This window comes from Aquila chrysaetos, chromosome 10, assembly GCF_900496995.4.
Source record: "Aquila chrysaetos chrysaetos chromosome 10, bAquChr1.4, whole genome shotgun sequence".
Classification (NCBI taxonomy): domain Eukaryota; kingdom Metazoa; phylum Chordata; class Aves; order Accipitriformes; family Accipitridae; genus Aquila; species Aquila chrysaetos.
The window spans coordinates 39860571-39887552 of NC_044013.1; the positions used below are offsets into that span (position 1 = coordinate 39860571).

The following is a 26982-nucleotide window of genomic DNA, read 5'->3' on the forward strand; positions in this document are numbered from 1 at the left end:
AAACATAAAGCTTGCGGTCTCTTATTGTAGCATACTATGTGCATATAAGCAAGCAAGTCTCTTCTTACCATTCCTCCCCAAAGCGCACACTGGTGGCAGATACACTTCTTACAAGTCCAGCAGAAAACACTAAGCTTTTCATGATGATTTTCACACCTTAAACAAAAAATACACATATCATCAACAGAAAATAGCTATGAATTTTCTGCAAACTCAATTTAACATTTTCACTTGTTTTGCTGCCCGATACTGAGAGTAAAGCACAAAACACCAGTATAGCTTTGCAGGAATACTACTTGTATTCAAGTAAATACCTTTTGTAAAATAAACATTGCTCTTAGTATTCTCTCAGGTAGTACTTCACAGAGATAGAGAGAAAGTACATTACTAAAACTGGATTTCTACCCAGCAGATAAAGGATATCGTCAACAAATCAAGCTCAGAATTCTAGAAGTTAATATTTCACATCATTAAAATCCTAATCATACACTACCTAAAGTAACCACAGAGCAATGGCTCATAAGCTTTTTGGAAAAAAAATGATCTTTGTCAGTTCTTAAAATTTCAGGAACAGCATTAATCAACAAACCGAGCACAGACCAGGCCAGACCTAAAATACATCATGCCTCTCCCTTCCCCCTCCATTAGGATTCAGGAACTTGGGGAGGAGGCAGGCATAGAACACATAATTAGTCCCTGTCCATTTTTCAATGCTGCTTCTCACACTTTTCTCCCCCAAATCTCTGGCATGTATCTTCAAACACATAATAGCACCGGTAATAGGATAATACCAGGAGAAAAGCCGGCTGAGAAAGTACTGACAGCTGCTCCTAGGAAGAGAATATATCAGAAAATACAGGAGGCTCCAAAGACAAGGAAGGAGAATGAAGAGCAGTAACGTGACAGATACAGCAACACTAGTGCTTTCTGTGGGACTTTACATATTTTCTTTGATCTCAAACTGAGTTTATCAATTACATTTTTGCAAGGGACTAGAAGACATCTTCTCAGAACAGCTTCTCTGCTTTTATGTGCTGAGATACCAAATCAGTACCCATAGTCTCAATGGGACTGCCAAATGCGCAAGCCGTTAAGAGGCAACTTACTTCAGATGTATGGTCATTAAGAAGGGCTAAGAGCCTTAAGAAGTCTTACTACCCTTCATGTTTCCCATATCTCTCATTTACTATATTGAGTCAAACCAGAAATAGTAGTAGTTTGCTAGTCAAAGACACTGAAGAGCTTTTCTCATTCCATTACGTACAACAGAAATTAACTCCAACTTTTAGTCGATACATTGAGCACAAATCAGCTTTTAAGTTATCAGTTTGTTCCCTGATTTTAATAATAAGCTGAAATTAAAAGCCCACTCATATAAGGCAAACTGCAAAACGCTTTATGTGAAGAATGCTCCATTTACTTGTCCTTTTCATTTTCTTCATGCTTTGTGAGATTGCACAGTTGAAGAGTATCAAGCTGTTGCGTGACCTCTTCTGCCCAGCGACAGTTTACAAGCTCTCGTAGCTGCAGCGGGGCTCTGCAAGAAGCATGGCTAGAGTTAGAGCAAGAACTTAGCTCCAGGAGCTAAAAGAGAAGCATTGAAGTGAATTCAGTTAATTGATTTTACACTATTGGAAAAGTCATAGGCAAAAAGCTGAAGCTGTACTAGTTACTTAAAAAAAAAAAGTTTTAAGTTGATTTGCTCAGCTGGGGGCTGCGTGGAGGCAGGAACCACAATGAACCACCCCACAATGACATACAGAACAGCTACATGGGGAACCCAAGAACTATTTCCAGATTTCTTGATAGGCTCCTGGATAACGCTGGGCAAATAATTTCATTTCTCAGTGCTTCTTCAATTTCTCTCATTATTCAACTATCCTCATTGCAATGCTTCAATTATCACCTTTGTAAAATGTAGATATACTTACCCCCTTACAAGCATTTTAGAGCTATTGATCAAATACTTCAATAGCTGAATATTTTAAAAGTTCTGCAGAAATGGTTGGTTAGTTGTTTTTTAAATACCTCCCTTCCCTTAGGGGAAAAAATATGCTACCTTCCAATTTTTGGTTTATCAAGAGCTAGAATGGCTAGGTACTCAAGAACTAGAAGTGCTAAGGAGTGCCAAGGCTTGGGAGGATGGGGTGGGGCATTATATTAAAAAAAACAAAACAAACAACACATTGTAGCTACCTCTCAGACAAATCTGCAACACAAAGTAAGTCTCACAAATTATAGGTATAAAAAAAGTACACATTTCACTCTGAAAACTGAACTTGCTGGTCTCTGACTCTTGCAAGAAGAATATGAAGAGTTGGGAATACCATCTAGTTATTCTTATTACACCAACTACGTGCACCAAAACCAGCAGTGTAATAGAAGAAGAACAAAGATCTTGCTTAGCTTGTCCCAAAACTAGAACATATTTTAGAGTAAGTATTACACCAGGGTAAACTTTTATAGTAACACCAGGCAGGTCTCAAAAATCAAGCTTACAAATATAGTGCAACTGCACTGAAAAAAGATCTATCATAACAGGACAGTACACCTAATTCCTGATAATTTATTTCTGATATTAAGAATACCTTACCTACAATGAGGGCACTGAGCTCTTTGTTCCGTCAGCCAACGCTATGAAGGAAAAAGGAAAAACATTTTTAAAGAGACTGTAAGAAGAGAACTGCAAGCAAGTACATTCTATCGTTAATTAGGAGTTACTTCTTTTTATTACCATCTTTCTATATTTTTTCCTTTTTTACAGATTTGTAATTTAACTGTTCAACCACTTAGTCACAGCAGAAGCTGCTATTTGTATCTTAGTAACAAAGCAACCACTTTTCTTTAGATGTCACAGACACTTCAGTTAAAATTATACAGAGAATTTTAAGGTACCAAATATTCCATTAAAAAACCACACACTTGGCACTGGCTCCCATAGTCATAGACTAAAGGGCATGCTTCAACAAAAGAAAGCAAAAGATAAAGTGTCTTTTTTGGAGCCTAAGTTATTAGTCTTCAAGGTAACTTACTTCTTCCTCTCGAGCTATTTATATGCAAGTTAGATACCCACAGTTCGATGATCAAATCCACAAGGACCCTCTGAACATTTCTCTTCCAGAAAGCTCCAAAGACAAGTAGCTGAAGAAAGAACTTCACCTGCCCACTACAACTCACAAGTGTAAAAGCTTAGCAGTTGAACGGCTTGTATTTGTCAGCTCACTACTACATTTAAAGCTTCTCATGAATAATCTCTCACCACCCAGCAATGGTATGTCATCCAACATTCTTAATAGGTAGCGTGAATCCTTCACATATAGATCTTGTCAGAGCTTTCAAAGCGAACGATGATTGTTCCGATTTCTGGAAATACTACCTGAGGTCTGAAAACCTCGGCTGAACCCTCTCCCACTACGCTAACACGTAACAGCGCCTGGAGTTGGAACTGAAGTGTTATGCATTGGTAACCATGACCTTAATAAATGAACTGAGGTATTTCAGATGCTACTTCAGCCTGCTATACCAGACTCCCTTGAGGAAGATGTAGCCCATATCTGATCGTATCATACTGGCTTGGTAAGCATTTTAAAACATCTCAAATATGACAAGAGGTGATGTTATGACCTTCCAGTGCTCCACACTGACAGATGCAAAGTCAGCGTTTGATTCCTGTCCCAACTTTCGTCTTCCATACAGGCATCACTGACTCTCAAAAGATGCTGAAGAAGGGATCATTATATGTCTGTTTCTTAAAAGCAATTATTCCAGGCAGTCCCTATAATTAGCACTACTGAATGCAATGCACAGACTGCCTAGTTTTTCCTCAGGGTGTCATAAAAGATTTTGAAAGGGAAACTAAAGAGCACAAAGCAGGAAAAAGGAATCCTTGGAACTCCAGGAAAAGTGGCAAGAAAGAAGCAATAGCATGTTCATAAGATCAGTAGTTTTTAAGTTCATATATTTGCAAGAATAAACTATAATAAGCAAACTCACCCGAATACAACTGAAACAGCACAGCTTGGAGCAATGAGGACACAGACGTGCATCACGCAATTTCTCCATACAAATAAAACATCGGAATACTTCAGCAATGCTCTGCAAAGGGTAGATTATCGCTATTGTTAAGCCACACACTTGAAACATATCAGAGTTGCATTTATTTTCCAGGCAGAGTGCCAGGTTTCATAAATGCAGTCCCATTCCAAACAGCAACTGAGAGCGCACCTCAGAGCCAGATGCTAAGTCAAACACCATGGCTCCCCTCCCCACTTTCTCCTACACTACACCAGCTCTTAGCACCCATTTTATAACACTATTCTTCTTCTTCAAGGAATCGTTTGTCCAGCTTATCTTTTTCCAAGTGGGCCTTTCTGTAGCCAAGATATTATTCCTGCTTGTGTTCACACGGGATTGAACAGTTGCCAGAAGAAACTGTGCTGCACCTGCAGATTCTGAACCCATGAGTTACAATGTACTGGCACTAACTAATTCAAAAGCATGGTAAGTGCATGTATGTATTATACAGAATGCTAACGAGAGGGGTTGAATTGGACGGTGCGTTTTTTTGACTTTTATAAGACCTGCGTTCTTTTAAGGTCTACCATTAGCACTAGCACCACAATTTCTACACCCCCTCACACCCCACCTTATTAACCTTGGGCAACAAAAATACACTTTAACATATGTTTTTACTATACCCATTTGAAGAGAGCAGCATTTTGTTCTACAATACAACCACCTCATCCCTCTCCATTCTCAAAATGAGAAAGGTATTTTCAAATGCCAAGCTATGTTTGCTTTCTGTATCAACAGATTTTTCACTGATAAAGAAGTTTTACATTCTGTATTGTACAGGAGTTAGATCCCTTCTGGCTTTAACTATGGAACATTGAAAGATTCTTCAGATGGGCTATTTTTTTCCCCGCACAGCTGAAACTATAAATCAGCACAAAAGCGAGGCATTCTCTTCAGTTTACACCACAATATGTCCCATACATTAGTGTCTTCTTTAATGGCTGCAAACCATTAAAACGCAATACACGGGTTTACGGGAAGTTATCACACAAGGTCTTTTAAATTCTTCTCCTATTTGGCTGCCTTTAATACGGGCCACAGCAGCAACGCATGCAAGCTGCCCAGATTACAGACAGACACCAGTGAGTATTGCGCCTTCACGCACGCCAAGACAGGTTCTGTCAGCGCCAGGTCTCCATCCACCTCCGATGCTCCTCCAGTTCATTTTTCTAACCCTGACTATGTAAAATAACGGCGTGTCACCTAGAAATACCACCTCTTTACATCCTGCTTCCTTTCTACCCAGCTCCTCAGCGCACAGACGAGCCAAGCTCCCTCCTATGCGCATCCCTGCCCACCGCAGAGCTGCCATCTGTTTTCCGCCTCCCGGGCCGCCCGTAGCTCGGTACCGCTTGGCCTCCCTCCCCTCACACAAGGGAGGGGGACCCCGTCGAGGGCTCCGCGGCCCCGGCGCCACCCGCCAAGACCCGTAAATAGGTCAGGACGCCCTGCCCCACCACTCCCGCCGGAGAGGCCCGGCCCCACCGCTCTCCATCCCCCGCCGAGGAGAAGGTGCGGCCGCCCCGCCTGCTCCCTCCGCCACGGCCTGAGGGACGGGCCCCCCCGGGGGAGGCAGCGCTCCCCCCACACAGCCCTTCCCGCCTCCCTGAGGGAGCGCGAGCGCAGCCGCGCCAACCGCCGCCCAAGCTGCTCACCTCCACGCTCTGCTCGTCCATGGCGGCGGCGGCGGCGGGGGGGGGGGCGGAAGGCTCTCCCCGGTCCCTCTCCCTACCGCACAAGCCCCGGGGTGAAGAGCGTAAGGCGCGGGGCGGAGAAAAGGTTTAAGAGCCGCCGGGCAGAGGCTGCGCCCCGACCCCGGCCATATTCGCGGGGAGCGGGGCAGCTCCTCCCTCCGCCAACCCGCCCTGCGGCCGCTGAGGGGAGGCGGCGCTTAACCGCCGCACCCGTACTGCGCAGGCGCGGTGCCAGCCGGCCCCGCCCGCCCGCCCGCCGCCGCCGTCACGGGGCGTGGCGGCAGCTCCCTGTCAGCGGCGGCCGGACCGGAGCCCGCGGGGCGGGCGGGAGCTCCCGCCGCGGCCCGGTCGCTGCTCGGGGGATCCGCCGTCCCTCAGCTGCGGCTCTGAGGGAAGGTTGGGGGAGCTGGAGGGTCACGGCGGGCAGCGGCGCTCCCGGCTGGGAAAGCGGGAGAGGGGTGGTGGTTGAGGAACCTCCGGCCGCGGGCAGGTGGGGTCAGCAGCAGCAGTACCGCAGCGCTTGAAAGGAGATTTAAGGCGAGAGGACGGCGTTGCTTTCTCGGAGGAATTTGCAGGCAAAAAAAAAAGCTCTGCCCTCGGTTAGTCGGTGCTGGCGACAGTGTTTCAGGAGTAGGCAGCGCTAAACAAAATCTAGCTGCAGGGATGGATTTTCCACGCCTGGCACGGCTTCAGAAACAAAGGTAACGCTCCCCAGGGCTGCGGCCGCAGTTAAATTACGGGCAGCACAATCTTGGCTGCAGTCGTTTACCCACTAACAGGTATCTTTAATTGATTTAGCCAGATTTCACTAATAAATTAAATATTTAATGCTGTTGAAGGGAGCGAGAGTAAGGATCGAGTCCTGCGCTGAAAATGGATCAATACAATTAAGTCTAAATGCTTCCATATTAAATCAGCGTGTGAAGCGATAGCAACCTTGTAGGTAAAAGGGCACACTCAGCAGCAGACGTTGTAAAATCAAGTTATCCCTGTTGTTTCCTCCCCTTCCTTCTTCAATACACAACCTGTTCCCCTTACCAACAAACTCAAAATAGACCAACCAGTTCATTGATGAGTTCAGAAATCAGCCTTTCCCTTCTGAACGGCACTAATCTAAATTTCTCTCCTTTTGACAGCCATCATTTTTCACAAAAAACTATAGGAACTTAGTAAACTTCAGGTATCTTACTCTCTCAAATTAGGCTGAAGTAAACCTAAAAACATTAAACATAAGAAAAAAAAATCCCTTTTTTACTGTGAGGGTGGTCAAAGGCTGCAACAGAGGTCGTAAACTCTCTGTCCTTGGAGTTGTTTCAGGACACTGCCCTCAGCAACCTGCTGTAGTTGGCCCTGCTCTGAGCAGGGGGTTAGACTGGACAGTCTCCTGAGGTCCCTTCCAACTTCAGCTATTCTGCGAGTCTGCAATTTTGCTGGACTGTAAAAACAAGACAGTTCACATCAAAGGAAAATTAAAAAGGTCAGGGACCAGGTTCAGGGGTTAGGGCAGGGCTCAGGGTCAGGAGTCACGTAAACAAAAGCGTAATAAATCTATGGCCTCATCTCCTTAGCTTTCATCATTTATTCAGGAATGTAAGTACAATTAAGTGGCTTGGGTTATTTGTCTTAAAAACCCACTCAGGAATGTAAGCAAGAACATGGAGGTGTCACATGGCTAACAATACTCTTCAAAAATTCATTGACGATAGCCCCATAAATATCCAAGATAAAATACCAACCTCAATGTTTTTTAACTCTCCAATTTTAAGTACTGTAAATAGAATTCGTATACAGAAACATTAACAGCTTTCCGACAGTGGACTTACAGCTCCTAGACACCAGAGAAATACTTGCTTGTTAATAATCCAGGAGCTATGACCAAGATGCTTGTGTGCCAAATGTGAATGGCCTGAGCTTACATTTACACAACTAATTTAACATTTCCTTGTTTGTCAAGTTCCACAATAGCAAGTTCTTTCAAGATTCGTATTCTTGAGTCAGTGGCTTTCATGTTCATCTTGTTCATCTGCGAAACACTCAATGCTGCTCTGTAAGACAAAAGCAAACTATTTAGCAAAACAGAGTATCAAACATCGGGTCTGGCAGAAAAAGGCTAAAAAGCGCGTACTGTTTAATGAATGATTTTTGCAAGTCCTCTGCAATTCTCATTCAGATATTGTCATCAACTTTTCTGCGCTACTTCAAATTGAGAACAGTCATTTGCTAATCCAACCTTAGGGTTAAAGAGACAGAATTCCTGAGTTAAAAACTTCCTCATTTTTAACATCAGCCTGCAAGAAATCTGCAGCTCACAGCCCAGACAGGGCTCAGGGCTCAGGGAGGCAGCAGGAGCTGGTGTGGGGAGGGCAGGGTTCAGGAGTCACGGTTCAGCATTAGGGCTTTGCTTTTCCAGTCTGGATGCAGATTCCAAAAGCTAAAAGGGTTTGGCGGTCTGACTGTGTCAGCAAAACTTCCCTGAATAGACCCAGTTTTGGACATCTGTACAGTGAAACCAAAGTGGAAAAAGAACCTGACGTGCAGTTTTGAAAACGATCAAATCATACAAGCCATTTTTACACAAATTAATTTAGGGGGTTTTGTATGATGGCCTAACACTTTGGGGTGTGTACCTAACCAAGAAGAGTGTAGGGGAGTAAAATCAAATTATGAAGTTGTAATATAGCAGCAAATGGTTAACTAGCTGTTTTTGTTTTATTTGAAAAGGCTGAATTTCTTTACAGCTTACAAAATCCTTACTAATGAATGGCTTTAAGTCTTACCTGTTCTTATTTACAATGAAGTGGTTAAATAACTCCTTGTACAAATTGTTCAGGTCTGCTAGTTTAACAGTACTTCTGATAGTCCTTGGTACAGTCATAAGTGTTTCCTCAGTCAATGGTTTGAATTGCGATTCTAAAAAATTGAAATAGAAGATACTTGTTTCTTCAGAAATTAGGCCAAAGCTAGGAAGTACTTTCACTACTCTTTAAGAAACCCCCTAAATGGGTCTAAAGAAAAGATTTTCTAGCAGGAGGAAGGAGAGACGGAAAATACTCCTTCCAAACTATCATCATATCTACAGACCCAGTGAAAAATCATTTAATTTGAGATGTGATGGGGATTAATAAATTTGGTTTGTCAGTGACTAGTTTTTTTCTTTTTTTTTTTGTTAAAGAACTAGGAAAATTCCTTTCTATAAGTAGGGATAAATGGATTAAACAAGAGCTATTTCTATGGTAAGACTAGTACCTCGTTTCTTCCAGACCATAAACACAACACCACCCACTTCAATACCATCAAAAGCAAGAAAAACTCCCAGAGACATGGGAACTATATGTGGAATATAACTAAGGGCTCGCTTGCTTTTATTAAAGTCTAAATTCTTCACTTCACATAAAAGCAGTAGTTCATAATGCTTGAGAGTGAAAACAGTGAATTTGCTGTGCATCATAGGCTCTATGTTCTTTAAATAAAAGAGCTCAGAAACCATACCTAGGTCTAAGCCTATTCCTACTACTATGAGATTTGTCCCTATTGTACTAGGGGTAAACCAGGCCTTATTTGTCAGCTGAAGTTATTTACAGTATCTGCCTTTTTCAGAAAGTAAGACAGTTTAATGCATTACTCCCTGAATTCTAGATAGTAACTTGATATGTTTAAATAGCACAGGCCTATTAGAGTTCAATATTAGAGATGGAAGTCTTGAGAGATTGATACTATTCACAAAGCTTACTTACTGGGGCCGAGTGTGAGGGGGAGAAGATCAGTCAAGGGAAAAAAAGAAAACATCAGGAAAATTTTTCTTTCAGTACTTACCTTCAGATGAGCCAGAGGCTGGAGATCCGGAATGGCTAGGTGGCTAAAAATAAACGAGAGAGAATGTCAGGATTTGCTGGAATTTTATTTAGAAATTATTTTTTACAATTTCATTTCTGCATTAGTAATTACATTTTACTGTTGGATAACCAAGGATCTTGCAGCCACTGAAGTCAACAGCAAAATCTTAGGCATTAAACGAATCCTGGCTTCAAATAAATATAAGTTTAAAATGGATACAGAAAGATTTCTATGCAAGTCAGATAAGCCTTTTCAGCTTTCTCCTTTTCATTCCCATCTGGTTGTGGCTGAAAGCACTGTACATGCAGCAAAGGAAAAAGATGGCTTTCCTATTTTCAGGCAACCTTCAGAGGCTGACAGTTCTGACAAGCTGAAGGTAGCTATATCTGACTCTCCTCAGCCAGAAATACAGCACTGACGAAAAAATCCCAGGGCCTTTGTGACATCTTTCCATTCTTTCTGCCTTTCAGAGAACATCTTCGAAACACGCTCAATGACAACATAGGGACTGATACCAATTAAACTGGCCTCAGTAGCTGTAGGATATAGCTACATTTCGCATTGGGCCTGGATTATGCCAGCTGTATGTGACGTGCTTTAGAACTAAATAATGGGAAGACAGAAATTGAGAGCATTTATCAAGGTAGGAGAAGATATTTGCAAACAAAGAGTGAATGAAGCTGCAAGATACTGGATGGCTTTCATGCAAACCAACCGTGGCAATAAAGGGACAGAAAGCGAGGCATCCTTTGACAGCAGAGTAGTGGGCAGTGGGAAGACACGTAAAAGAAGATAAGGTCAATAAGATAATTATACTCTATTAACCTTCTTTAATATTTTGCTTTTAATATGCGGCCCAGACCAATTTAGCTATGGGAGAATATCTGACTTTTTAACAAGTATTAGTTTAGATCTATGTTACTCATATTCCAAAATTCATTGAATATTTTACAGGAAATTAAATTTCTCCCCATTTTGATATACATTCGTTTGAATCAATTACATTCTTCACTCCCACCCAAAGGCTTCTTATATAACACGTTAACAGAACAATAGGATTGACAAGAGCAACCAACTGCATCTATGAAAAGAAACAGAGACTTATCCCAATTAAAAAATAAGGGGAACAAAGTCTTCCATCAAAGCAAATTTTTCCTTTGTGGACAATTTCATCGGAACAAATCATATACTTAATCAGGATGCAATAAAAAAGAAAAGATTTGTTAGAGACTTTAGTCCCATTTCTGAAAAATTCCATTCATTTGAGAGGTATTAAGTCACAAAAACAGCCCTTCTGACTTCAGCTGAGCTATACTCAGGACTAATGGCTTTTGGAATACTGACACTCTGTGGCCTAATTACCTCTTCCACGAGCGATCCCATTTCTTTAACAGTTTGGCAGGTTAACTGCTGTGCTGCAGTCTGTTCTTCTCCTGACAGAGGTAAGCGCTAGGAAAAAAAACAAACACAGAGAACTCTGATACTTTCAGTTCCTAGGGTGATGATATTTACAGAAGAACTCAGTGTTTGTGTAGCCCTTTTCTCATGGAAACTAATAGTAGGCTCCTACTTTCCTTCAAGTGAAAGCAAATTTACAAGCAAAGTATTTCTGAAAAATCCAACCATAATATTCCTTTAGCATCAATACTATAAATGATTGAACAGAAAGAAGATAAATTATTTGACAGAAGAAGTATTTCACTTAAAGACTTACATTTCTCAGTAACAGTTTAATCCATCTTTGGTTTAGGAAATATACAAAGTACAAGAAAATCTTTATCTAAAAAGTCTAAATATAACTCAAGAGACAAGAGTCTTCCACTTTAACAAAATCCAAATATGAAATTATTCTTGGCGGCATATCCTTGGAACATAGGGAGAGAAAATATTTTTTCCTTTCTGTGACATATAACCACTAGTCTTTTAAATCATTATACAGTATATTTTATCCTTAAAGACTTACCAGTAACTTGTCTAGAGCTGTTGACAGATTAAACACAATCTTGGGGCACTGTCATTAGAACATTAATGTGAGAGCTGAGATCTGGGAATATGTTTTAGTCACACCAGTTCTGTCTTTACCACTAGACTATCAATTAGCTTTTTTTACCTAAATCACCTGATTTGTAAAGGGACAAAATTAATGCTCTCACAACCTCTTCAAAACTGTAATGAAGCAGTGTCTGAAGACCACTTACAAAAATGTGTTGTTTGTTGTACAGGGTTTTTTTGATAGATAGATAGGCATTATCATACTGAGAAAAACTTAACAACTTTGCACTAATAACAATTCCACCGCATATATTACAATGCATTGGTTTTAACTGACTCAATTCAGACAGTGAAAATACATTTGCCGTTTAAAAGATTTTTTGCCTTTTAATATTGATTTTGCTTTCTAATTTCTTTAAGGTGGCTACTTTTAAAAAAAGTCAGTATAGAAGTGGGACACAGCTGTGCAGAGAGGCATCAATTTCTATGAAACTATTCAAACGTGTCACACTATTGACGCTATTATGGTATTACTTCCAACTCCAAAACTGAATACCACTAGCTTAACTGTTGAGTAATGAATCAGGCTTTTGATTTACAAAAAGAGCTCCAATCTTGCAAACATTTCTTCCGGTAAATGGTCTTCTTATCTTCTAAGAGTCCTCTAAGAGTCTGCACGTATAACAGTTTCCAATGGAACTACTCACATCTACGTAAAGCTTACACAAATATGTGTTCATTTACAGGAGTGAGACTCAAGTAATTAAAATGAAAATACTACCTCAAGATCAGTATGTTGCTGTACTGCCTGAATCATCTTCATTGTGTTCTCTAGAGCAGCACGGATGCCCTTCATGGATTCTCTCTGCTCTATGGAAACTTTTTCCAGCTGCATACATAACGTTTTATACCGAGATTTCACCACTGAGAGTTCTTCCAGAACAGCGACTGGATTTTCCTATGTAGAAATTAAAAGTATGTTTAAACTATTTAAGAAGAGAAAATTAATGTGGCCATATACCAATTAAAAGTGTAGGCATTAGAGACACTAGAATATATCATGAAATGACCCTTTACAATTAAAAGTGTAGCAGTGAGCATCTGTTTCATCTATACATTTATTTTTTCATAAGCAAAAATGATAGGTAGTGTTAATAAAACAGCATAAATCTGTGGTTCCACAACAAATACAGGAGGACGAATTTACTGTGCTGGTGAATGTTAATGGCTTTTCTGAGTTGGTATAAGTTAGGGACTTCTAACTAAACAGATTATTTTTCCACTATATGTTACAATATACACGGAGACAAGGACTTATTTATAAAATCCTTTGCATGCTGCCATTTATTGTTTTCCTCTTCCTCTCATCTGTTCCCCAAATCTGAATTTAGACATTGCTTATTAGCAAGTTTATCTTTTGATCTCAGAGCAAGGGTGTGTTTTAGCTCAGATTGGAATCTGTCTCTTAAATTTAGGTATAACACTACTATTCATTTCTCAAAGCAGAACATGGGCGAATTTCACTATACCAAGAAATCAAGGGCGTTTTGTTGGTTTCTGCACTGAATTCATATTAGGCCAGTTATCTTGATATACGATGCAAGAAATACTTTATAGTAACGATAAAAACCTAACAACTAGGTAAAATAACAGCCACCTATATTTTAGGATTAAAGAAAATTACCCATTTATTACCAACTTCATGCAAAATGCAATAAAATCTATTAATTTCATCTAAAAATACTACCTCTGCTGCTGGATTATCAGGAAGACTTTTCATTATTTCAAACTCCAGTCTGTGTTGAATATAATCCAGATCAGATTCTGCCTTCTGGAACTAAAATATTTAAGGTCAGCCACAGTATATTAAAAAACAAAAATTGCAGACAAAACCCAACCATTTGCGTTTCCTGTATTTCAGGAAAGCAGAAGCCAGATGCCTCTAATTTAAAGGCTCATGTACTATAAATTTCTATTCCTCCAATATATTCCATTAGCTAATGTTTGCCAATTACACTGACACACTTCTAGCCTGAAAAATATAAAGCAATAAACTTTCAGACTTAACATAACCATTTTCCTCTCACATGTAAGAATTACATGGGTGTACACACACACGCTTCTATTAATTTTACCCTCTTTCCATTTGTCTAACCCAAATTACCCAATTGTTCTCTTTGTATCTCGCCACTAGTACCTTTTTCATGCAGGTCCCCAAAATGCATGAAAACACTTCTATCTCTTCCTATGCTACATGCCCTTGCAATGCCAAACCTCTCAAGATGAAGTTTTTAAGTAGACCAAAGAGGTAAGTTCTATCAATAGAAAAGAACACGCATCTTTTTAAAAGTGATCTTCACTCGATGCAGGAGGTGTTTGATTTTTTTCTCCTGAGATATTAACATATTTTCCATCAATTTTTAGAGCTTCTTGGCTAACTGCTTTTCTTTTCAAACATTAAAAGTTCTGTTAGCAAAACTGCAATACTCAGTTATTTACACAGCAGAGATTATGAATAAGTGTTCAGGATCCAAGCATATCAGCAGAGATTTTATTATGAATTATATTAGGAATGCATTCTCTCAGATGGTTCTAATACCCATAATACATTTTATTATTCCCCAATAAACCAGACTGATAAATAGATAATAAAATTGATGACATCACATTTCTTTCCCTGGGATAAATAAGCCACCAGAGAATTATCTAATTGCCTTGTAAAACAGTCTGCTGATAGCATTATTACTTAATTAATTTTAGTCTGCAATTTTAATACCTATTAAGGACTTCTGTCCTTAAGAAGTCCTTCTGTTTAAAGAAAGGCAGTTTTCCCAGTTCACAAACAACTCATGAATTTCTTATCGTAATGATTTGGTGATTTTACAGTCACAGAAGAGGCAATGATGAAAGCAAGTTAAAAATGCTCGCAACTTACTTAACTCACTGTGGTTTTCAGAATTTATACTGAGATTAACCCTGAAGTAATCATTACAACTTTTTAAAGGACCAAATAAGGCTATATTTGTTACTGTACCCCAAAGTACTATCTGGCAGGGCTATAATGGTAGCTACAGTGACAAACTTCAGTAGCCTTTGGATGTAGCCTATAGTCAGGCCTGGATACCAAAAGGATGTTTATGTTTTAAACATCAGCCTTGAATTCCACCTTCAGGAACTGCCATTAATACCTTTGAGGATCTGGAACTTCAGATAGCCTAAAGGAATGGTGTTCGATCCAAGATGTTCTACAAGTAAAATCCCCTTTCTGACATAGTGAAAATGCGTGATGTTTCATACACATACACACCTTCAGTAAATTTTCAGTAAATTTAAGAAAAGGAAAATAAATCTAGTAAAGACCTCAAGCATCTATAAATCAAAGAGAAAGCTTTCACCGGTTACTCCCATAACTTACCATCTACCCAACAAAACTCCTTCCCATATCCACCCCAGAAACCAGTCATGATAAAATGCAAGAATAAAATACTTTTTATTACACTATGTATTTTTAAAGAGTTCATGAGGGATTTTCTCCTAAATGCTCAATCGTTTCTGTTCTCCTCCACTAGCAAACATTTTTACGTTTTCATTTCTAGAGGAAGGCACGCCAAAAAGATAATTTTTTGCTTTTCTCCAACTCCTCTATCTGATTAATAATTATTGGGAAAGCAGACAGTGAATATGGGTGGCTTTTAAAATTATCCATGAAGGTCTGTTCCTAAATATTCAATATTGATAATGTGAGATTTACAGAATGACAGTAAGCCACTAATACCATGCTACTACTATAATTCAAGGCATTAAAAATTGAATGTGAAGCTGAATGCTTATCCATCGCATGGCTATAATTTTAAGATTTGTGCTTAATGAAAATACTAACACAGTTTAGTATCACTGCTTCCTCCTGAAAGTATGCTAACTCCAAAAGAAACAAAATTTATTATCAGCAATTTCAAAGCATGTTTATAAGCACTGCCATATGTTCCTCCTTTACGATCCATTTTTCCTTTATTTTATAAATATTTATTTCTTGCTCTATTTCAGGAAACATACACCTGCAAAAATCTCACCTTAATGTTATAGGTTAGGACTGTTCGTATGATGAGTACTGTACATCAGTCACACAGAAAATGCAGTTTGTGAAATGTAAATTTGTAATTTACTCACAGGCTTAGAAGAAAGTGTTAGAAACTGTGAGGCAAGACTCAAGCCATTGCTGCATACTCTGCTTTCAGATGCTTTGACAATACTATTGCACTGCTAGCTGTAAAGTACAGTAGTGCAATAAAGTCAGAGCATTCGTTAGCAGCAAGAACTCTGTACAAGTAATCAATACACAAAATACGTATTGGAAAAAAATAGGTCGAGTCAGATAGTGGTTTCTGTGGATCATGGAGAATTGGATAAGGTTAAGGTTCACCAAGTCCTGATAGAGACACACAAGAACTCACATATTTCAAGACATTACTATTATTCATAATCCCTGTCATTCCACTGACCAAGGGGGAAAAAAAGGAGGAAAACACCAAACAAAACACTCAACAGATCTGTCACAAATTAAATTTCAAACAATTTATTGCTCTTTTAACTGGAAACTACGATTCCAAATTTATTTACTCCTTAGATTTGCCTCACAGCAAGCAAAGATTCTAAACTGCTATCAGACAGATGTTCTTAAACTGCATTACAGGGAACGTTTTCTGGACACCAGAGTTTATTCTTCTCATTTGCAGGTGTTGAATCACTTTAAAATACACTTAAACGCACACTCATTTCCCAACATAGTAGATGTACATTACCACATAGGGGGTTACCACATAGATGTTAGACCACTATCAAAGTGGGCATGTATTTCATAAATCTCAATAAATGTGTTTCTTTTTAACAAAACCAGTAACTTCATATAAAAAGTTTGAGAACTCTCAGGGTCTGAAGGTGCTAAGATTCTTAACAACAAAATGCAAAGTAACAGAGGAATGGAGAGATAGGTGATTGCTGATGCATACAGAGCAACAACCTGAGTCAACTCCACACCTGTAACATTTCCCTAGAACACACTGTAGGAAATAAGAATGCTATACAGTGTTCTTCCCTCTTTGCAGGGCACTTATTTCTAAGGAAACATACACACAGAGTTGATGGTATTTGTCATTAAAAGACCAGTTAACATTTCTCCTTGGCAAATAACGAGAAGACAATGAGAGAAAAAAAAAATCAGTGGCAATCTCATTTTACAGTTGTTTTGCAAATCACCTTCTGGTCTCAGACAGTGACTTTTGACTTGTGACTATAAGAAGAAGAATGAATAACGTAGATAGTATTGCTGGCCAATGCCCTTTTAACATTGCACTGCTTTTTGTGCATGATCACTAGTAGTACAACATAAAAAGGGCACTGGACAGACACCACTCAAAGAAAAAAGTAGGTCCACTATACTAAAAATACGGTGACAGAAACTAACTAAATTGCTCTGAATGAAGCACTCTCAACTCATCTGACACTTTATCCATTTGTTATCAAATTTTACTAAATGGATGTCCACACAAAATTTCTTTCAGTGCAAACTGCTGAAGTGCATACTGGAAGGCACTAGCGCAGCACGTGAAGTCCTGGGCATTAAAGGTTCATGAAATGGGTTGTTATACAGAAGAACATTTATCACCAGCAACTACCACGTACTATATTTTCATTAGAGGCCTGACTCTATGTCTGCTGAAGCTGTTGGAAAGATCTCCAGTCCCAGCTGACTTCAATGAACGCTTGTGTAGCACAGTCTCAGGTGCCCAATTCCTAAAATACAGCACCCAGTATGCTTATTTAAATTGTTAATAAGTTAGCTTTACAATCTTTTGTGTAATGAATCTCATCTTATAATGTAGATCTTATGGTTCATTCAGCTCTTCTTGTTACTATACTTTGAGCAGTAGTCTCAAAGAACCATCAATAACCTGGTATTTTCACACACATTGTTCTTTTTAAGCGCCTACAAATTAGTTTATCCCTGGTTCCATGAGACTAAAATGAAGCTTTCCATGAAATGCATGTCAAAACCTCTGGGGAAGTAAGAAGCGTTTTTTTATCACACTTCTGTGGAGAGACCTGACTTCCACAGGAAATCCAGGAAGAAGAAACAATAAGCAGAAGGAAGAGCAAGAGACACAAAGCTGCAACATGTGAGACATAGTTGCCAATGTACATATTCTGATTAACTTAAACAATGAAAAAGAGAAGTATTGCACTTTTGAATGAGGTTTGTATATAGGAAATTAATAAGTGAAATTGTTCGAGGTGTATTTAAGAAAACACCCTTTTCTTAAAATAAAGGCAAAAAAAACCAGGTAAAGATGCAACTGCCTTGGTCCACCCAGCAGTTTTAATGGAAGAAGGCAGCCGGGCATACCATCTTCCATCTTCTGCTAGAAGAAATTAACAGAAGAATCATACAGAAAAATGAAGAATAACAGGGTGAAATCAAAATCAATTTGTTTTTCAAATGGATTACCCAAAGATTTGGTGTAATTAGAATGGTGTGGAAGACCAACCTATAATCTCAAAACCTCTGGAAGTTGTTAGGTGCCATCTGTGCAGATAATTGACCCGAATGAGCTCTTCACCTTGAAATTATTTGCACAATGATCATTTTGGTCTACTCGTAAAGCAGATCATAAGACAGTGTCCCATTACTGTCTTCTTCCACTACCGTATATAAAAGCCCCTTTTAGCTTTAAAGGGGCCAAAATACCTCTCCAATTATTTACATGTCCTAAAATTAGAATCGCTAATCAGCAAACTTTAAAAGTAAGACTTTCAATAAAACACAGAAATAAACCATAACATAAAAATAATCAACATCTAACCTGAGCATTTCTAAACGGATTTACAAGGAAAGAAAAACATGCTACAAGGATAAAAGAAATCACTCAACAAACTAGGTTTTACCAAAAAAACCCCCACAAACGAATACTGACAAACCATATGGGGAGATCAGGTTTACACTATGGGCAAGGCTGAGGTTCTGAATTTGAAATTAGAACAACTTCAGAGCTCTGACAAGAATGTAGTATGTCGATGAATTCAAATACTGTATATTACCATTCTAAGTATTCAGTTTGATAACTGCAGTTCAGTAGCTAAAGGAGAACAAACACCCCCTCAAAAGCATGGTTTATTCAAAGGAAAAAAAAACCACAAAACACACCACCTTGTTTTTAAAGTGAAGTAAAACTGAGAATTGGGTAAGATAATTTGAATTCTCTGATCTTTCAACTAATGCAAGTATTTTGGCATTGATTCAAATTCTTACTTTTTATTTCTTAACAGAAATAGTATTGTCGCTTAAAATATTCACTCAGAAGTGTCTTACTACTGTAATGACATGCAGGTCACTGAATGAGGTGACAAAGGCATGTTAGCAGAAAAAGCTCACATTTAGACAACTTTCAGTCAGTTGCTTCTTTTCAGACAACGCAAACTTAGTTGCCCACTGTTCCTAATGCTTTAAGGGGCACTTTATGGTGGTGCTGGAGCAAAGTGACTGAAGGAGCAATAAAGTAAGTAAAAGTAAACAAAACAAGGTTAAACACTGGGCATTAAGGAGCGCACCAATTTTGTGTATTGAAGTGAAAGTTTAGCAGTCATTAGGTTAAGGGATAATGTGGATATACAATAGTCCCCACCATGTTCCCCCACTGCTCCTCCTGATTTCTTCTGGATATTTCACTTTGATGATGTTACTGTGTACAGATAAGAACTAGGAGACTATTGAACTAATTTTTATTTATTTATTAATGAGAACTTGAAACCAAGATTGTCAGAGGAGAAAAAAAACCCAAAGACAAATCTATTGTATTATTTGTCTCTGTATTGAATAATGTACTTTTTTCTCCACAAGGACACTTGCAGTTTATCAATTAAGGTACCTAACACTGCTGCTAGGACAATTAAAATGACAAAAAACTTCTGGAAGTTTCCCAGCAAAAACCAAAGGAGCATCCTCTTTTGGAGAACTCTGTCAGTACGAGCATTTTAATTTCTGTAAGGACTTAGGAATAGAAATTATATTCTCTATTAAGCATTTGGATGCATAAAATATTCCCAAAGCATTATAACTAAAAAAAAAAAAAAAAGTGTAAACAAGTTTACATTATATAGAATGAAGATCAAGACTTGAAGGATGCCGCAAGGAACTTGTCCGTTTAAAGAGGCAGTTTCCTAATATGTGAAAGCACAGCATCGCTCTTTTTTTTTTTTTTCCCCGTTTTTTTTTTTTCGCTTTCCCGTGAGCGGGGCAGGCAGAAGGGCGGCTATTACATAAGGCAGCTCGGTCTTTGCCCGCAGGGGCTGGCTCCGAGAGCGCCGAAACCCGAGTTAAACGCTGTGAAAGAACTACGCGAACTTGAACGGCCGAAGGAAAAGCCACCCTCTCCTCAGGACTGGCTACAGCCCGCACCTCGCCAGGAAGGAAGGGCTGAAAGGGCCGGCGAGCCCCCCACGAAGGACGGACGGACCGGGGGTCCCGCTGCCGCCCCGGTCCTCTCCTCAGAGCGAACGGCCCGGCCCCGCAGCGCCCACCGGCGGCGAGGCGATGGGGGAGGCTCCCCCGGCTCTTCTCCCGCTGACCAGCCCCGCGGATCTTGCCCCGTTCTCCCGGGAGGAGGAGAAGGGGAGGTTGAGGCGCGGCACCGCCGCAGGCCCCGGCGGGAAACCATCCCGGCGGGAAGCCATCGCCGCCGCATCGCCCCGCTTTTTCTTCCCCCCCCCCCCCCCCCGCCGCTACCGGCGTGAATGAAACAGCCCAGCCCGCCTCTCCGCCCCCGGACACCCCCGCAGGGAAAATGGTCCAGCCCAGGTGAGAGCTCCACCCTCACCCCTCGCTGAGAGAAAATGGACTAGTCCGAGAGCGCTCTCCTCTACGCCGCCTTACCCCCTCCCCCACCGCGACGGGGAAATGAAATGAAATGAAACGGACCGGACCGATCCGGCCGCGCCCCTCAACGGCCCCGTTCCCCCACGCCGCCACGGAAAGCAATAAACGCTCACGGGACTGCGCGGAACCCCCCCCCCCGCCCCATCCACCCACCCACACTTCCCCCCCCCCCCAGGTGAGAGGGAAATGGCCGGGCCCTGCCCCCGCGCTGAGGGGGTGAATGGAGCGGCACCATCAAGCCCCGCCTCCCCGGGGGGGGGGGGGGGAGCAGAATGGACCGGCCCGGCCGAACTCGCCTGACCCGAACGGCGGTCGCCCCGTCCAGGGGCCGCGCGGGCTCCGCTCAGAGCCCGGATGGGGCGCGGGCGCGGCTGAGGGGAGAGCGGTCGCTCTCCCCTCACGCCCCTCAGCCGCGCCCGCTCCCCCCCCCCCCGCCCTTTTCCCTCCCTCAAGCGACAGCCCCGCGCCCTCCGAGGCGCTCCCGCCGCCGTCCCACCGTCCTCCGACCCCGCCGTCCCTCAGCCCGGCCGCCGCCCGGACTCACCATGGTCTCGAGCCTGGTAACCGCCGTCTCCATGTTGAATAGTTGACATTCCTCAGGCGGCGGCGGGGAGATACCCACCCCCCGCTCCGCAGGATGGGAGAGTCGGCGGTCCCCATTGGGCAGCTGTCACTCGCCGCTCGCCTCCCATTGGCTGGTCGCTGACAGAGGGCGCTCGCCATTGGGTGGGGGAGAATGTAAACCCTCTCCGAGGTAGGGGGGAGCCCATTGGTTGGTAGAAAATCTGCAGCTAGCGATTGGCTAGGTAGGGGGAGCGCCTCGAGCCGCTATTGGTCTAGAGTGGAATCTAGCGGTGGTTGGCTGGAGTAGGGAGCGGAGCGCTGCAATTGGCGGGAAGTGGAGCGGTCGATTAGCCGCGGTCCGTCTCTGGCGGGGCGGGGGAGCGCCGGTCACCTCCTCCGGTTCCCTCCGGCGGGCCGGTGCTTCCCCCACCATTCAACCCGATTGGCCTTTCCCAGCCGAGCGGTGTCCCGCAGCTGATTGGCGGGGCTGAAAAACCTTTATCCAATAGCGGGGCGGATCACCTCAGTGCGCCCCAGGACGGGGCGGAGCAGCGCTAGGCCCGCGATTGGCCTTTCGCCGCTCCCGTCGAGCTCGGGCCCGCGTCCGTCCAACGGCCAATCAGCGGGCGGCTAGCACGGGCCGCGGGGAGAAAGAGTGGGCGGGGGGCGGGGAGACGGCAGAGAGCGGCGCTCCCATTGGCTGAGCGCGGCGCGGGGAGCGGTTTGAATCCGCGGCGGCGGCGAGTGGGGAGGTGAGCGGCGGCCGAGGGGGGGAGCGAGGGGGACCCCCCCCCCCCCCCCCCGTGTCCTCGGCCACCCGTGACCGTGGGGCAGTTCCGCGTGAGGAATCGACGGCTCCTCGGTGCGGGCTCCCCGGAGAGCGGGGCTGGCCCCACGCAGGAGCGGGGAGGCGGCGGGGGTCGCGCCGAGGAGGGGGGGGTGTGTGTGAGGGGCGGCTGCTCAGGTAACGCTTGAGCGAGAACCGGCGGTCAGGGAAGTGCTGGGCTCGCTTTCCGTGGTTTCTTCGTGCCTACGCTCCGCGCAAACAGAATTTTCCCAAAATGCAGTATTTATCACTTCAGGATAAAGAAAACCCATCAATAAAAGCCCGGGTAAACCGGTACTTTTTATGTTGCTCACTCTCTCGTGTGCAAACACATCCTCGTGGATCGTAGGAACTTCAGAGAAGGATATATTTCTAATCAGTTGTATGTAATGCTTCTAGCAAGACAACTGTGAACAACTTCTGACTGGATTTTTGCGGTCCAGTCCACGTTCTTCCCTACCTATTTGGTGATAGCTCTGTCCTCACATGAAAGTGGGTATGTTTCTATACATTAATTTTAAATGTGTCTTCTTTAACAGTAATGGCAAAGTATAAGAAATGCAGACAAAAACAGAGAGCCCGAGCAAAATTTCTACTGGGAAAAAAAGGAGATGCTGCAAACCTCCAGGGCTCGGGTTGTCCTCCTCCACGGTAAGAGGTTCAGTTTGAACTTTTCCATTTAACTCAGTCTCTGGGTCCACTGTTTGCTCGCAATGGTTCATGGAACTGAGGTAATAGAATCGTGTTTGAAGCCTATCTGCAATCCTGGCATGGATGCTGTAGAATTGTTTCATCGTGTGTATCTTCCAGTACTCTATCTATTGTTAACTTCAATATGCAGGAAAAGCAATTTGGATAAAAACGTATTGCAAATATGATTCCCCCCCCCTTTATCGAACTGTATTTTGGTCTTTCCTGGTCTCTGTGGTCACGTTTACTCTGTTGTCACCTGCTGTTCCTTGTGCTTGTAATTTCCAGATGATTGGTCACAGTTAACTTTTTTAAAGGTTGAAATGATAAATATAACTATAACTATGGCCTCATTCTGAAATGTTCTGTCCCAGGTCAGCAGGTGATCTTCCTCTGAACACGTCACCTGTCCCAAGCCATCTGTCCTCACTCTGGTCATTAGCCTTGCCCAGTATAAAAAATGTGGTAAAACCCTTTACAACAGCAGCATCATTTTTGTATTGTTGGTGCCAGAACACGGTTGCACAGGTAAGTTTTCTACTTCTCTATTTTTGCCAGTGTGTGTGGTTGTTCTTAGCACTCAGATGCAGGATATACAGTCAGATTTGAGAACTAAGCTGTAAATGTGGTTATGTCTATTGAAACATCTAAAGTGTATTTAGTGTTTACTGTTGAAGGAATAAATAAGAGAAGAGCGTCAAGGCAACTGTGGACGTGAAATGCATACGTGCAATTGTAGGGTTTTTTATTGGAATATCAGGAGGATTTGCAGTGACAGAGGGTGCAGTCTTTCATAGCAGAAATGATTGTGTGAATTTTTCAGGTCAACTGTGAATTATACTTTAGAATTCATAGATGAAGTTAAAGTTTGGGTTTTTTTAGAAAGTCACTCCTTGGGTTCCTGCCAAGGAAATATTTGGTGACACTTTGTATCTTTGTGTTGCGCCTTTCCATTGACTGCAATGAGAAGACCTTGTGACAGAACTTTCAATAGTAATCATAGTCCTGTCTCTGGAAACATAACGTGGTGAAAACGCTTACCTGGTTTCTTTTTATGCTTAGAGTTTTAAGGTGGTTAAAGACACCGTATTTCCATCACAAATCTACTTAAGGGAGCTAAATACGTTCAGAGAGCAGCTGGAAAAGTTGGAAACTGAATTTTCCAGACTACAAGGAATACTCCAGGTCAGTCTCAATCCCAGTGGGGCAGGGTAATGTTTGCTTATGTAAGCATGTAAGGAACTGTGGTCAGTGCAGATAAACTGCAATCTTAAGAGCTTCTCATTGGGCATTCTTTGCATTCAGCATTACTGAACTGCGGTTACCTCACAGCTAGAGGGAAGTGGTTTGCTGGCAAGCCTCGTAAGAGGCTTTTTATGTCTTTCTGGATCAACTGAAACCAGAAATTTTGTCCTCTGAAATTCCATCTACTTTTGCCAGTGGATTTAATATTCTCTTGTTTCTTTTCAGATGAATGGAATTGCAGCCTTGACTTCAGAAAATTCTGTTTGTCAAAGGTGTAATAAACCAGTTCTAGGTGCTCCTGTACAAGTGCAGATGGGCCCGCAGTCATCAGTATGTGGGCCTTCCACAACACAGCTGCAGCCTGTATCTGCACCCCCTCCACCTCTTCCTCCTCCGCCACCACCACCACCACCACCACTGCCCCCACCAAAACTGCCTCCAGCACCTCTCCCCCTCAAACGGGGCAATGGCTCTAAAGCACTTCTGGTAGGGAGTAAGAGGGTTCCTCTATTTCTTTTCTCTCATGGCTGGGTTCTCTGGACCTGGTTTCATCTGGAATGTATGTCTTTGTGAATGCTCAGTCACTTGGCGATCCTAATTTCCCTTCCAACCACCTTTGTTTTCAGGCACCATCAATGAAAAACGATGGGCCGGTGCAGATCACTCTCAAAGACCTCCTGAATGTTAAACTGAAGAAGACGAACAGCAACCTGAGAATGGACAAGGTAAACCGGAGGACACATGGATAAGAGGATGGTGGTGTATCGAGGCAAACTCCATGCTGGAACTGGTGTATCTCCTGCAACACTTCTTTTAGCCTCTCAGAATTTTTTTCAAGAAACTAGCTCTTCTCTTCCAAAAACCCAGTGATCAGCTTTAAGTAATCCTTCTAATTCTGCACCTGGGCATTTGAATGAAGAAATTAAGTGTCTAACTCCAATCTCAGCTGGCATGCAGGACAGTTCTCCTAATTTTAGAGAAAGCATGTAGCTTTCATGTAGCTTTATGTCTGTGTGTTACCAATAGATTTTGGGCTGTATTTTGCCCAGCTGAAATCTTGTTTGCAAAAGGTTTTGTTTTTTTTTTAATAAATCTATTTTTGTCCAAGGCACATTCAAATCTTAATGATTCAAAAAAGCATAAAAGCCATAAACCACAGAAGTCATTCGGAGTATAAATATTAAACAGATTTAAGGTCAGCGAGGCCTTCTAAAGTTTTTTTGTGGTAACGTTTCTTTTCTCACTCTAGGCAGAATCACCAGTGAAGACACGCAGGGCATTAATTACAGTCTCAGATTTACGGAGTGTTAGTCTGAGACCTAAATCCAAGCCATCAGCTCACATTACAAACTCCTTAATGTAAGATGCTTTCTTCCTTTCTTTGATGTTAGATTTTTCTATTCTGAACAGTGATTAACATTGTTTACAGAGTGGAAAGTATTTTATTTTAACAACCTGTTTTGTTCTTTCAGTACCCCTCTTAAAAATCAGTTAGATCTTCGAAAACATCTGAAGAAAGTCAATATACAAAGGTAAGTTCCTTCCTATTATCTTGGTTTGTTTTTCTAGAAAAAAATAAGAGAACTAAGCATAGTTGCCCTTGTTTCCAATCTTTTCAGAAGTCCCGGTGGCACTCCACTAAACAGTAAAGAAAACATTGAATGCGGGTCTGGATTGACACCAATTATGACACAGGCACTACGGCGCAAGTTTCAGGCAAGTCATGGTGTTTCTTTTTTTGGAATGACAAACTGGCCTTAAAATCCAGAGAATTTCATACTGATTCTCTTCCCTACAGTGCAGGATCTATGTATTACGTACATTACAGTCTCTCCGTAATTCTTATCCAAAAGTGCTAAGTACCCAGAAATAAGGGTGCTTGTTTTGTTGATTCCTGTTTTAATGGTAAGGTAACTGCAGAATGGAAATGCCATTGCCCATCTTTCAGCAGGTTATTTGACAATGCCAAATGAAAAGTTGCTTTTTTTGATGGCCATTCTAGTGCCTCGATGCAATCTCTAACTTCGTAGTTCCGGTTTGCAGGAGAACAAAACCTGAGGGTTAATAACGTATTTTAAGGATTTGCTGCGTCTGTTTTCTTTTGTGGCGTCAGTTAAGAATTGCACTGTATTTTATCTTGGTCATAATTAGCACTAAGTTCATCCTCCAAGATCTGACCCTTTTCTTGTTTTGACAGATGGCTCATCCAAAGAGTCCCTCGCCTGCCCAGTTAAGCGCGGCCAACAGCTTTGATGAACAAAAGTAGGTTTATGGAACGAACTGTTTTTCATTTGTGGTCAGGAAGCCACTTGAATCCCATTTTTATCTCACTCAGGCATATGCATTTGTAAGTAAATCTGGTGCATGTGAGAACAGGGAATTAAGAAATCCCATTAGCAGATTTCTGCTTTTTAAAGGCAGTGTCTTTCTCATGTGTCTCAATCTGGTTGCATCTTCTCTGTTAATGGAAAAAAAAAACCAAACCCAACAAACAAACATGAAATTTTGTGACTCTTTTGCTACCTGGCTGCTGCTGAAGCGGGGACTGTGATGCTCCCAGCACTGCTGCTGCTTGTAACATAAATATGTGTGTGTCTGCTGAAATGCAGTAGTGTTTTTATATTTTTTTTTTTTTTTTTTAACAAAAGAGATCTTGAGGGTAATTATACTGGCTCAAAGAAAAGCAGCAGTTTAGCAGTCTAATGTCACCGAAGTGAAAGGCTGCAAGTTTCCACAACAATTCCGTCGCGTGGCTAAGAACCTACGAAGCCACTGCAATCTGCATCGCTTTTGGCTGGCGTCGGATCACCCGTCGCGTGAGAAGACTGCGCCGCGTAAAGGCAAGTGACCGAAAGCCTCCTCCGAAGTCGAGTTCACCGAGAGCTTCCGCGGCGGACGGGCGACGTGCCGCGGCTCCCGGTCGGGACAAGGACCTGCTCTCGCCCGCCGCCGCAGCCGCTTATCCGGAGCGATGAGGGTGGGGGGCGAGTTCTGGTGGCACGGCGACGGCCCCACGGCAGAACCGAACAGCCGGGGCCGTTGGGAGAGTTGCGTCGCTGATGACGTGATGTCCGACGCTCGCCCGCTACGCCGTCTCGCCGCTCCCGGCTGAGCGTCGCCGCGCCGCGTCTCTTGCA

The 26982-nt window shown here is 42.3% G+C and overlaps 3 protein-coding genes across 12 annotated transcripts in view; 1 reads left to right on the forward strand and 2 right to left on the reverse strand.

The window, feature by feature from the left end:
- TRIM37 (tripartite motif containing 37) overlaps positions 1–5966 on the reverse strand; it is a 31361-nt gene extending 25395 nt beyond the window's left edge. For 4 of the 5 annotated variants that reach the window (XR_005933312.1, XM_030027532.2, XM_030027529.2 and 1 more), the window contains exons 1-5: positions 5730–5965; positions 3994–4095; positions 2594–2634; positions 1421–1537; positions 69–156 (exon numbers count right to left, since the gene is read on the reverse strand). Coding sequence is in view for 4 of the 5 variants with exons in the window: in XM_030027532.2 (XP_029883392.1) it covers positions 69–156; positions 1421–1537; positions 2594–2634; positions 3994–4095; positions 5730–5750 (369 nt within the window). In the remaining variant the exon portion in view is untranslated. Of the gene's footprint in view, positions 1–68; positions 157–1420; positions 1538–2593; positions 2635–3993; positions 4096–5729 lie in introns of all 5 variants that reach the window. The other variant, XM_030027530.2, reaches the window with a different exon arrangement.
- A 1366-nt stretch (positions 5967–7332) lies between these two features.
- SKA2 (spindle and kinetochore associated complex subunit 2) lies at positions 7333–21217 on the reverse strand. 3 transcript variants are annotated; one of them, XM_041126741.1, is made up of 8 exons: positions 21065–21155; positions 13792–13909; positions 13342–13431; positions 12376–12552; positions 10965–11051; positions 9582–9624; positions 8546–8678; positions 7333–7813 (listed from the first exon to the last, which is right to left on the reverse strand). In XM_041126741.1, exons 2-8 carry the CDS (start codon positions 13798–13800, stop codon positions 7687–7689), a joined length of 666 nt encoding a protein of 221 aa, XP_040982675.1. In that variant the 5' UTR covers positions 13801–13909; positions 21065–21155; the 3' UTR covers positions 7333–7686. The 3 variants fall into 3 exon arrangements, with proteins under 3 accessions (XP_040982675.1, XP_029883933.2, XP_040982676.1); XM_030028073.2 differs by lacking the exon at positions 13792–13909 and having other exon boundaries at positions 21065–21217; XM_041126742.1 differs by lacking the exons at positions 13342–13431; positions 13792–13909 and having other exon boundaries at positions 21065–21184.
- On the forward strand, positions 21167–26911 carry PRR11 (proline rich 11). Of its 4 annotated transcripts, none has more exons than XM_030028070.2 (10): positions 21167–21274; positions 22450–22561; positions 22975–23128; positions 23663–23785; positions 24071–24331; positions 24472–24570; positions 25095–25204; positions 25318–25377; positions 25465–25561; positions 26043–26911. In XM_030028070.2, the coding sequence occupies exons 2-10, from the start codon at positions 22452–22454 to the stop codon at positions 26109–26111; spliced, it is 1083 nt and encodes a 360-aa protein (XP_029883930.1). In that variant the 5' UTR covers positions 21167–21274; positions 22450–22451; the 3' UTR covers positions 26112–26911. The 4 variants fall into 4 exon arrangements, with proteins under 4 accessions (XP_029883930.1, XP_029883929.1, XP_029883931.1 ...); XM_030028069.2 differs by lacking the exon at positions 21167–21274 and adding an exon at positions 21722–21836; XM_030028071.2 differs by lacking the exon at positions 21167–21274 and adding an exon at positions 21855–21924.
- The last annotated feature ends 71 nt before the right edge of the window (positions 26912–26982 follow it).

Bases quoted from the DNA above. Each gene is read 5' to 3' on its own strand.
- SKA2 (XM_030028073.2), bottom strand. From the start codon at position 21,097: ATGGAGACGGCGGTTACCAGGCTCGAGACCATG. The intron at 13,432-21,064 runs GTGAGTCCGGGC...TAAATATTTTAG, and splicing joins TTACCAGGCTCGAGACCATG to TTCCAGAAGGCAGAATCTGA. The intron at 7,814-8,545 runs GTAAGACTTAAA...TTTGTCTTACAG, and splicing joins TTCATTGTAAATAAGAACAG to AGCAGCATTGAGTGTTTCGC.
- PRR11 (XM_030028070.2), top strand. From the start codon at position 22,452: ATGGCAAAGTATAAGAAATGCAGACAAAAACAGAGAGCCCGAGCAAAA. The intron at 23,786-24,070 runs GTCAGTCTCAAT...GTTTCTTTTCAG, and splicing joins GACTACAAGGAATACTCCAG to ATGAATGGAATTGCAGCCTT. The intron at 24,571-25,094 runs GTAAACCGGAGG...TTCTCACTCTAG, and splicing joins GCAACCTGAGAATGGACAAG to GCAGAATCACCAGTGAAGAC.